Source organism: Corythoichthys intestinalis, chromosome 2, assembly GCF_030265065.1.
Source record: "Corythoichthys intestinalis isolate RoL2023-P3 chromosome 2, ASM3026506v1, whole genome shotgun sequence".
Lineage (NCBI taxonomy): Eukaryota > Metazoa > Chordata > Actinopteri > Syngnathiformes > Syngnathidae > Corythoichthys > Corythoichthys intestinalis.
Window position 1 is genome coordinate 48,608,109 of NC_080396.1, and position 12,119 is coordinate 48,620,227.

The window sequence follows — 12,119 nt, forward strand, 5'->3', positions numbered from 1 at the left end:
TTCCATCCATGTATATTTGAATCAAATTGCTGCTCTGAATTATGAATGACAGCCTGTAGTACATTTGAAAATGCTGTATCAAATTTTACTTATATGATGTACCTGTAAACAGAAACACGAGGGACACTGATAATTTTGCAATGGCGTCTTTATTTTCACCTGTGTTCAAAAATTATGAAATGCAATGAATACAATGATGACGCAACACTACTTATTCAATTCTCATTTCATTCGGTTTTGCAGTTTGTGTTCCACCTGTTTTTTGGAGTGTCTATAGATGTGTGCTTGTTTTTCACCTCGTCTGCTGACGCGAGCACACTGGCGGATGAGTCAAACCTGCGTCACATGGTCGTGACTAGACATAGTAAGGATTTCTTTTCTTCTTCTTGGTGCATCTTGTCAAGGTTTGCGCTGCGCCCCAACGCGCGCACGTGTAAAGCAAAGCGCTCAGCAGTCAGTCAACGCGGCACAGCTCCTCCTTTTCAATGTTCTTGTAGATGACCCATACGCATATTTCGCGATTCGCGCGCGTGGCAGGGATGCCGCACACGGACGCCGCCGCGCATCATCCATGAAGAACCTCCGCGCCGCGTCCTAACACCCCTTAAACCCACCCGAGGTACGTGCTTTAGTCTTACCGTTCATTTCCTTTGCGTATTTGTCGTCGTCATGCGACGCACCCCCAACACACGCTCCATCCGATCTTATTTTTCCTCCCATGCCTACACCTGGGAGTACGACGTCGGGGATCATTTCAATGTCGCCTCCTTGCCGAGTAAAATGGAGCAGGCACCCTTTGACGCGCTTTGGTGGCTCAGGAATGTGACCTTGACACGCCAGTACAGAGGTCATACTGATAGGAGATGGCCATGCCTTTTTTTTATCAGCATGTTGAGGTTTTCTCTAATTAAATGCTGCTTTGTAGTTTTACGTCAGCATATTGGTAACTTGATTTGAGTCAACTATAAATTTGTTAGCAAGCACCTGAAACAATTTACTCGTTTGTCAAATAAATGTTACCTCATTCGACTTAATTTGAAATTCATCTGCATCCCCACGCCCTATTTAAACATTTGTTGTTGCTTGCTTTAAATAATGACGAGTGGTTTGTAGTGACGGGATCTGTCGTTCACTTGAGTAAACGAATCCATTCCGGTTCGTTCAGTAAAACGATTCGTTCAAACGAATCGTTCAACGAATCGTTCGCCCCCCTCATCTCCCTCCCCACCCAAATGAATCGTTCGGTTAGTGAACGGGAAGTGACGTTGCCGAACGAATCACCAAAGACCGCTTCGCAGTATAACTGAACGGGAAGTGACATTGCTTGGTCCCTCCCTCTCTTGCACATTGACCACTCGTCGTAGTTTCAGAAATGAGTGACAGGCGATATCATTCTGCTCTCAGAGACAGCCTCGTCTCTCTCCCGCTGCTGCAAAAGCGAGGGAGAACTTCCGCGTCGTCTGTCCTAGTTCTATGGGCTCAAAGTCATGGCTCGTGCTTGCATTTCGAATTAGGACACGGTTAAACATTTTCCTTTTGAGGGGGAAGTCGGGGTTTGGGGTAGGGGGCGCACGGACTTTCTTTAGCATGATCTTGCTCACATATACAATGCTGCTGCTAACAGCCAACGCGGCATGCCTGCTGTCACGAAAATAAAAATAAATCGAAAGTTTAATTTCTAATTATGGAACGGCCAACACATCATATTAACCTCTCGCTCTGTTGTATTTTTGTTTTTTATTATTAAGATGATCGTTTTGAATTTTTGCACTGGTATTAATAAATAAAATAATCCGGTCAGCTCCCCTGTCGTCCCCGCATCTCAGATCGTCAAATGTTGACGAGAAATAATTGTTTGCTTTATGATTTCGCCTTTCTACTCTCATTAGTCTGTTAAGAAAAATGTAGACATATTGCGACATCTCCCGTGTCCGCGCGCTTTGTTTTTGGGGCGCTTGAGTAGCACATGATGGACGGATTGACATAATTTGTCAAACCAACCGACACCCTCTGACACGGGAAAAAAAAAAAAAAAAAACACTCGGAAAAAATTGACATGTATATACAGTTTCATTGCAAATCAGTATTATGGTGATCATACTAAATATTATTTTTTTTCTGTGCACATATGAGGTACATATCGCTGCCATGAAGCCTCCATATAGTGACAGTTCTCTGCCCGCTTCACTGCCGTCACGCGACCGCAGCTCAGGTTTTGCTTGCCTCGTAGCTACGCGTGTTTTAAATTACTGTAAATTTGATAGTATATCGTCATAGGCACAGTCCCGAGTCTGTTGAGAAAAGTAGAACACTAAACCATGCTCGCTAGATTTGTGTGGTGTTTTTGTCTTTTTGAGCAGCATTTGATAGGCTCCACGTTAACAAATATGTGACAAAGTCGTTTCCTTTCATTTTATGACTCGTTCACCGCATAGTCATTACTGGAAAGTCAAGTTAGCAGCAAGCTAGGTCAGGAACCGGAGGACCGAATCACTGAACGGGAAGTGACAAAACTCAGTCTTTCCCCCCTGCCTGCACGCTGGCTGCTTATTGGCCACACGTGGAAATGAGTGACATACGCCATGATTCTGTTTCCGCTCCCTCCCCTGCCCGCGATGAGGCTGGCGTCTGATTGGTCGTGTGCGATGTCAGAAGACGCTGCCGCTTGCTCAACGCCCTCCCACGCAGCGAACAAGCGCCACCAACTTCATAGAACGAATCAGTGCAGATGGTGATTAGTTCGGTCTCGTTCACCCAAACAATTCGTTCAAAAAGACCGAATCGTTCGCGACCGATACAACACTAGTGGTTTGCCCAGCCACCGCATATTGCGAGTTTCAGGATTTCAATCTCAGCCGTAGCCCTTCTGTAAGGAGTTTGCCTGTTCTCACTGTGCTTGTGTGGGTTTTCTGCAGGTATACTCAGACTTCCTTCCACACTCTAAAAATAGCATCCAATAGTTTTAGAGTAGTGTTCATTGATACAAAAAAACAGCTGTGCTTTCATCAAACCTCTCCAAAGATGAAGATTTATCCCGTGCCTGTTCTGGTGAAATTACCGTAATTTTCGGACTCATTTTGAATCCTGCGGCTTAGAGTCCAGTGCAGCTTTTTTGTTGATCTATTGGGTTAATAGGTGAAACTTTATTTGACAGCGGCGTCATAAGACTGCCAGAAGACCGTCATGATTATGACATGACAAGCCGAAAAGAAGAAGAACAGACTATTATGGGCTTTGATGAATGCTTATGACATATGTCATTAAGTGTCATCTGGCAAATTATAAGTCCATTCATGTCCGGGCTTGGATCTTTTACATCCATTCAAAAGTGAGATAATTTGCCAGATGACACAAAATTACATCGGTCATACGGATTCATTAATGCTCATGGCAGTGTCATGTCATAATTATGATGGTCTTATCACAGTCTTATGGTGCCACTGTCAAATAAAGTGTAACCAAATATCCCAACTAGCAATTAATAAAACAACTGGAACAGTAACTGAAGAAATAATTAGCAAGGAACATGAATTTGGATTGTTATTTACATCTGTAGCGCTGCAATGCATGCTAGGAGGCATTTTGAACGACAAGAGTGTTTACAGCAGGTGTCGGCAGAGGTTGACTTTCCCCTCCAAGGGAGCAGTGACGGCCAAATGAAGCTTCTTGAAGCTCTGAAGTTTTGCAGCCAATTGGTTCAAAGTTTCACGGTGGTTCATGTGGTGTAAATATCCTATAGTACAGTGAGGACAGCTGCAGCTTATAGTCCAGTGTGGCTTATCTATGATCAAATGCCCTTTTCGTGTCAAATTTGGTGGGTGGTGGGTCATAATCCAGTGCGCCTTAATAGTCCCAGAATTACGGTAGCATGTCTTAATGGAGTGGTTATTTCATGCAAGAGAGCCACTGCAAACCGCCCCTTTTTTTTTTTTTTGACTTATGGGCCAATAGTGCGAGACCTAGGGGTGGCTGTGTGATGGCAGTGTGTAACAACCAGATGAGCCCCAACATAGACAGAATGAACTGTATTTTCCCCGGTGGAGGAAGCACTTCACATCGACAACTTGCTTGAACAAAAGGTCGATCAGAATCTAATGCTGCTATAGCTAATGTGTGCATCCAACAGAACTCAATGTACATTTGCTTCATCATCTTGTTTTACAAAATGTATTTATTGCCAATTCTTTAAAAACCTGTGGATCCTCACCTACCTATTGAATCGCTTCTGGAATCCAGGGTATCAGCCAGATGCACACACAAGCAAGTCCTGTGTTAAGATGGAATTTGGAAGCATCTAAATATTCAGGATGAATGGAGCAATAGATTTCCGTTGATGTGGTATAGGAAATATAAAATAAGGTGAGTTTGAGACTTGTGTTTTGAATTGTCCGCTAGATGGGCTGTCCATTCCGTAAAATGTGCCCTGAGGGAATACTTTTCCTTTGCTGGCCGCTTTGTTTAAGTGTCACCATGATAGGCGGCACAACAATCACCTTCGTCCCTGCCATAGCACATATACCCTTCCCCCAGCCAGATTTGCAGCCATCTCCTCTGTGGATGTCATGTCTGTTACCGATGGCGAGAGGAGAAACAGGCGACCGGTTGGGCTGCATCTCCATTTTGCAGAAAGAGCCATTGCCTAGCAACGAGACTGAAAGAAAGTCCATCAGATATGGCCTGTAAGGGAAACCGTGAACCTGTGCTTTATTGTTTTTGGTTGACAGTGAAAACAAGCGTAGTGTGGTTTTCACGTTTTTTATTGTAATGCTTCAGCTGCCTGGCTATACACTCTTTCTTTCATTCCTTTAATTATTTTCCAAAAGTTGTAACGTTTTTCAGCATCATGTGAAGTCCATCCAGTGTGTTAACACACCCTTGAAAACGTGATAGTGCTGCTGTTATATTGTTGTCAATAAATGTCAATCCATCCTGTCTGTTAGCACAACATTGCAAATCCGATAGTGCTGTTGTCACATAGTTTTCCAACTACGTGACAACATCACTGACAGTGGGAGTGCTGTTGTCAACAGTTATTAAAGGATTTTTGATGTGGAGTATGCCAAGGCCATCCTGTCTGTTAACACACCCTTGAAAACCTTAGAGTGTTTGTTGTTTTTGCTATAAAACATTTGAGTTTAAAGGAATTGACTACATTTTATGAAACAGAAAACATTATAATGATATCTGGATAAATGTATAGTATATGCTCCGTTTTGACATGAGACAAGTTAAGATCGTATATTTTTCATCTTGTTCTTTGAGGGTAGTATAGTGTGTGGTGTTCTGATCATATACCACCAACAACCAATGTAGTTGATGAAGTCCTGCATTTCCAGGCGAAAATGCTGTTATACTCTTCACGAGGGCTCAGCTGTATTGTTTTTCTTTTCAATATTAGAAAAATAAATAAATAAATAAAACGCTGTCATGTTGAATCCTCTCTCAACATGAGGCTCAGACTCCACCCTTGTTCCTGCTTGTTAGCATCAGTAGGGTAAGGCAACACAAATCTTGTGTAGTGTGCACCTTCATGTTGTGTAATAATGTCAGCGCTGTCACTCCGTGTCGTGACTACAGGGAATTATCACTGCGCTTAAGAAATGCCATTTGAGTGATGCGGTGCCACCCCCCCAAATGAGCTCCCCCATCTGCTTGCTTATTAGCAGCATTAAGAATAGCTGCGGATAATTTCAATTAAATACAATATATAATGTAATAATTATCTTTTTAATACTTTAGTTTATTAGTGATATGTTGCGTTTCTGGGGCTCACCCATCATACGTTAAATTAAACTACTAGTCAATCTTTAAATTTTGATGTATACTAGCTATTAATGTTTTACCTTGTGTTTATAGGTTGTGTTAAACTAGATAACATCCATATCATGTGTTGGCGATCATAAATGTGCGGCTGTGGTACATTAATTATTAAGGGTGTAATGGTACATGTGTTTGTATTAAACAGTTTAGGTACGTGGTGCTCGGTTCGGAACGTAGGCGCACTGAACGAGTTTCTGACGTAATGTAAAGTGCTGCCAAATTTAGCGCGTTAACGGGCGGTAATAAATTTGTTTGAATTAATCACGTTAAAATATTTGACACATTTATCGCAAGCATGGAATGCCCGCTCATGCATTCCATAATCCCACTGTTACGTCCCACGGATGGCTCGCTAAGGGCGTAACATAAAACGAGCCACACACACAAGTTGCAAGTGGACACAAATTTATTCACACAAATCGAACTCGCAATGAACAAAATGCGGAAGAAGCTGGCTTCAGCGTAAGCCCAGGCCAAACAAACAAACAAACAAAATGAAACTACACTTAAACTCCACCCGTTAAGTAAACACTGAAAGACTTCTGCTGTTGTCATAGCGAAGTTCAAGGGTGTCTTTCTTGCGGTCTTCAGGTTCCTCATCAAGTCCACTCGCTGATAAATATAGGTGCAGTCTTTGCTCTCATTTCCACCAATTTTTTGCGACGTTCCTAGTCAAGCGCAACGGCGCTGGTTGTGTGAACGACTGCATCATTGATGAGCCAAGGAACGAGCAACTCAGAGACTGAAGTGCCGAGCAGTTTAGCAACGCTAGCAGCGTGGGGAGCTGAATGCTTAGCCCATGGGTGGCCCATCAGCGGCGGCGATGTCGTCTTCCGTCCGGCGTCAATCAGAGTACGTCACGTTGGGACAGGAGGCAGCCAGCTAGCGGACGCGACGAAAAAAGAATATAGATGGAACAACTCTCAGAAAATGTAACTAAGTTGGTTTGCCTCAGCGACTGGCTAGAGGATGAGTAGGGAAGAGGGCCGCATTTATGTGTACACTACACACACTTTGCACACATTATAAATAATACTGTTTTTGTTACTGTTCTAAGGCTCTGTTGTGTGTTTGATTTTGCAGAGAAAAAGAAAATGTCTCCAACAGTGTTAATGTTAATGCCATCTCGTGGATTTATTGTTATAATCAACAATTACAGTACTTATGTCCAGTATGTTGAATGTATATATCTGTCTTGTGTCTTATCTTTCCATTCCAAAAATAATTTACAGAAAAAATATGGCATATTTTAGAGATGGTTTGAATTGCGATTAATTACGATTAATTAAGTTTTTAAGCTGTGATTAACTCAATTAAAATTTTAATCGTTTGACAGCCCTAATTCAACCCTTACTTTTTGAGGCTGTGATCATACAGTTAATATGAGAAACTTGAAACTGTTCAATGTTGCAACTGTTCAATTTTGCACATCAGATATTTTTTAAAGAAAAAAATCTGAGCCAATGTTATTTATTTTTATCTTATTTTTCAAAATATCTACATTACAGAATATTGTAGTTTCTATTTTTGAGCAGAATTCTAGCTTTGTATAGGCTAATGTTCCTATTGTTGAAAGCACAAGCCAAGCAAAGTGTGTAATAAACAGCTAGCACATTTATATTTTGCATTTTGTTTTCTTACTGTACTGAAAATGAACCGAACCGTGACCTCAAAACTGAGGTACGTACCGAACCGAGATTTTTGTGTACCGTTACACCCCTATTAATTATGTATTTGTGCTTTGCAGTTGCCATATACCCTTTATCTTCTTTTTGTGTTAAGAGCATTGCACCTTGGCCATTTTCTACCTGTACATGAACATGTACTCTTTCCTCTTAGCTTGCTGCCCCTGGCATGGAGCCAAACTATTTGGACACATAATGGTGTGTTAGTTTTTAGAAACATTAATCCATGAAGGAAAATTATAAATGTGAATTTGATGTACTGGAATGGTTGTTGTTTCAGACCAAATTGCCAATACTATTTTAGGATGATAACAATGTTGTTAATGTGTGTACAGTATTCCTCTTTTTCCATGTATTATCCTACACGACTACACTAACTGTAACTGCTATACAGTACTACTAAGTTTCAGTGACATTTTTGGTTAAATTAGTCAGCAGTTGGCTTCAACATGGTAAACAGAGTGCATTGAGTGCATTTCTGGGGTTCACACATCATCCATTACGTCAACAGCCATGTTAGCTTCTGAAATGCATCACTTGAACAAAGTGCATCACAGGCTTATTGAGATGGTTCAAAATTCCTCAATTTCTCTTTTCAATGCAAGCCCTTTATTCATGTCCATCTGTTCATTTGTGTTTGTTGAATCTTGCTTCGATGGAGCTCGTTTAGTTTGGATTGTTGTACTCTAGCAGCAGTTCGTCTGTGAGCATTCGTACCCTCCAAACTGCATTATGCATTGTGGCTGTGATATTTATTTTGTGCCTTTTGCACAGTAGGCTCATTGTCTCACAATATTTTCATGTAATGTTTAGCAGCACAGTGATGGCAGCCATGCTGAGTGTTTCTGATGACTCAAATCCTTTCATGGTGTCTTTGAGGTAGCAGGGATGAGGATGCACTTGTTCAATAATTTCTTTTTATATCACTAGATGTCATTTCAGCATCAAAGCGTTCACTCTTTGTATAGCGTCCATCATTCACTCGTTTATTATTATTATTTCTTTACTTTGGAATAGAAAGGACACCAACGGTGTTCAAAATTGTATTTGTATGACAAGTTAGTTGCAGATGTTGGCTTTTAGTTTTTGCTGTAGAATTTATGGAAATTAGCATAAATTTATAGGAATATGACAGAATATAGTAGCATGCCTGCTTCACGGTTCAGTTTTGTTTGCATAGCCATTGGGCCAATGGAACTCGCCAATATGAACAAATGGTCTAAATCATGTATGACTGCGTCTGTACAGTATATGATAACAAAAACGAGCACGATTGCGGTCAATGGCAAGTTAATCCATGAGTCCTCATTATTACTTTTTAAATAAAGCTATTAATGCTTTTAAAAGTAATTATTATTATTATTTTTTAAATCATTAATGGGCTTACTAACTTTCCTTTCTATGGTTGAATACTGGATAAAGACCTTAACGGAAAGACAACACCTTTATCAAATCATCCCATCAGAAAGAATCGTGATTAATAAATTAGAAAAAAAACACAATTTAATTTTCTGATGTGTAATAGAGGAGATAACTGTAAGTAAAAGCCAGTATTTCCACAAAGTGGATTTCCGACACGTGGACACACATTTTATCAATGCCGGTACTATTTTAGCCAATCAGATGTGAGCATCCAAATTTTCCTGCACTTCCTCTTTTTGTCATTAATCCCTGTTATGACGTGCACCTGGGCTTGTGTATATTAGTGTTTATGTGTGTGGGTATAACTGACACCACAAAATGGTTGTGCTTGTGAACAGCCTTTTTTGTGTTTAAACAATATTATCCCCATAATCAGAGGTCTAAGAAATTTGAATCTGCATACTTAAATGCTTTGAGCAACTGTCTTTTACTATGAATATGAACGTTATACTTGGGGTTTTTGCAGGTCATTAAGCAAATCTTACACTCAGTTCCATACAATTTCATACAAATGCTGAGCAAGGCTACCACAAATTCTTTTTTCATCACATGGATAGACACCGTCCCACTGCCCATGATTTTCACATGACTTAACTTTGCAATAATAATCTCTACTAGGAACTGGTGGCTGTAATAAAGTGGATTAGTGAAATACTTGACTCAGTGCTGTTGTTGTACTACTGTTTTGTTTTGCATGACAGAGAACCATCCACTGGAATAAAGTTCTGTATGATACTCTGTTTTTAAAAAACACTTACTGCAATAAAATATCATTATGTGTCTGCCCACTGATCAGTGTATGTAGTATGCTTCAAGTTTTCTGAAACAGGTCCTTGAGTCGAGTCTTGTGAGCAAGCGCCTAGTTACAAGTTCGATGGGTTCAGCGGAATGCAAAAATGATATGATTTGCATTATGATGTTCTCTGCACGTGATCACATTGCTGTGCAGCGGACCTGAAAGGAATACACCAATTTAGTATTTCCAAACCCGTACGCTGGCACGTGTAAATGTTTTGACATAGAATTAATGTTAAAATTATTAATTTATTGAAGCAAATTGATGTCCACCACCTAGTCTAATGCTCCAATCATTTGTCTTTCTAGAAGCACAAGTTCCTTCCAGAACCTTAACCTCCCTGTGAGACGCCTACCAGGCTCCTGTACTCGCCTCACCCACTAATCCAGACACCTCTCGGAGCGAGCTCCCACGTGTGCGCCCAGTCATGCCAAACAACACCAGAGTAACCCAGCTGGAGAACAGCAGCGAACCGGTCACTGAGTCCGTGGCGGACCTGCTGTCTTTGGAGCATCCTATGGACTACAAGAGCAGTCAGATGAGTATGGGGCTCAGTCCGGGCTCCACTGCACCAGGAAGAGCCCTGCTGCCCTCTCCAGACCCTGACGCTGAGGACGGGAGGCCGGCCTGGAATAATAAACTGGAGTACATCCTGGCACAGGTTGGCTTCTCAGTGGGCCTAGGGAATGTCTGGAGGTTTCCATACCTGTGCCAGAAGAATGGTGGAGGTAGGTGGACCATCAAAGCTCCTGAATAACCCATTGTCTGTTAGTATTTTTTTATTTTATTTTATTATTATTATTTTTTACAGAGGAAAACGAATCTATATTTGTGTGTAAACATATATTGTCTGTCTACATGTGTTGCTCCACAATTCAATAGTGTTTAGGGATGAGCAAATGAATGACCCAAATTCGTTGGTTCATACCCATATGGCAATTTTGGATGCAAAGATGCTTACCTCATCACTGTAATGTAACTAATAAATGTACTTATCCACTTACTAACATACAGGTTCCTAAATTCGTTTCTGAGTAATACAGTAGTACACTGTCTTAGCTGTATTGTTAATAGGAAGAAAAAAGTCAGATCCTATTTATTTATTCATTCCTTCATTTTCCATGCCGCTTCTCTCTCTTATAATGTAGGTGCCTATCTGGTGCCTTACTTCATCCTCCTGCTCCTTATCGGAATCCCATTGTTCTTCCTGGAGCTTGCGGTGGGTCAGAGGATCCGACGCGGCAGTATTGGCGTGTGGAACTACGTGTACCCCAGACTGGGAGGCATTGGGGTTTCTAGTCTGATGGTAACTACATATATGAGCTTCTTCATCACCTGGAAATTAGCAGCACCATTGTTGTGTCTACAAAAATCCCCCAATACTACATATTGAAACCAAAATAACACACATTTAAAACACATATCAGAAAGGTCATCTTTTTGTTTGTTGCCATGACCTGGATGACTAACGACACTAACCTTTTTCCAATGGCATTTTTTATTATATGTCAAATTTAGCCGTGTTGGCAAACATGTCCTCTGAACAAGGCAGAACAATGTAAATGGCTTGAATGTTGATTTTAGATAAGTAGTAGTTTGTAGTTTGACTTGCAGATTAGAATAAATTAAGAATGCATGAATCATGATGGACAAAGTGTTCTTTGAAAGGTATTTAAATATTTTGTAACACCATGATGTATAAAGGTAACATTTTAGGGTCCCATATTAATTATATTGACATTACACATTATTGAGTGTGAGAGTTTTGGTGAGGGTGTGTTAAGAGTTGTTGTTTTTAATGGGTTAACTCATGTACAGCAGACTGACATGGATGGAAGTCATTTCTATTCATTTTGATGGGGAAAGAGGGTAGTCACAGACAAAAATAGAAATACTGTATTTCAAAACACCACTTTGCTTGAGATGTTTCTTTATATTTAAAACTGCAGTTTCTGTAAGGAAGGAAATAATTGGCCTCCCCTAATCATTCATCATTTTGACTTTCTGCTGGGCTCACAGTTCGTGTTGGACACATACCGAGGATCTAGTGAACACATTTGGTTGCCTTAGTGAGAAAGGGAAATAGCAGTCTGCAGCACTAACACCTCCAGTAGTCTCATCATGGCTCCTTTGTTCCTATTGCTTTCTCTCTGCTACAGCTTTCTTATTTTGTACATGGAGTCCAGCTTATCCAATTGGTCAATTCAATTAGTAAACAGCTTTGGGCCATGTGATTGCTGCCCGCGTTGAATGACTAGCAAGAACAATCATCCAGATTCAGGCAATGTCTCACTCACAAAAAAAAAAAAAAAAAAAAAAAAAAGAACATAAAATTATAATGATGAAAAAATACATCTGCATCTCTTCTCACTCACCAACCAACCAACCAACCCAAC

The 12,119-nt window shown here is 40.6% G+C and overlaps 1 protein-coding gene across 2 annotated transcripts in view; it reads left to right on the top strand.

The window, feature by feature from the left end:
* The first annotated feature begins 231 nt into the window (after positions 1 to 231).
* The window catches only part of slc6a17 (solute carrier family 6 member 17), a 41,325-nt gene continuing 29,437 nt past the window's right edge, over positions 232 to 12,119 (top strand). The window contains exons 1-3 of one of the 2 annotated variants that reach the window (XM_057829410.1): positions 232 to 364; positions 10,032 to 10,451; positions 10,872 to 11,029. In XM_057829410.1, coding sequence (XP_057685393.1) covers positions 10,151 to 10,451; positions 10,872 to 11,029 — 459 coding nt within the window. In that variant the 5' untranslated portion in view covers positions 232 to 364; positions 10,032 to 10,150. The other variant, XM_057829409.1, reaches the window with a different exon arrangement.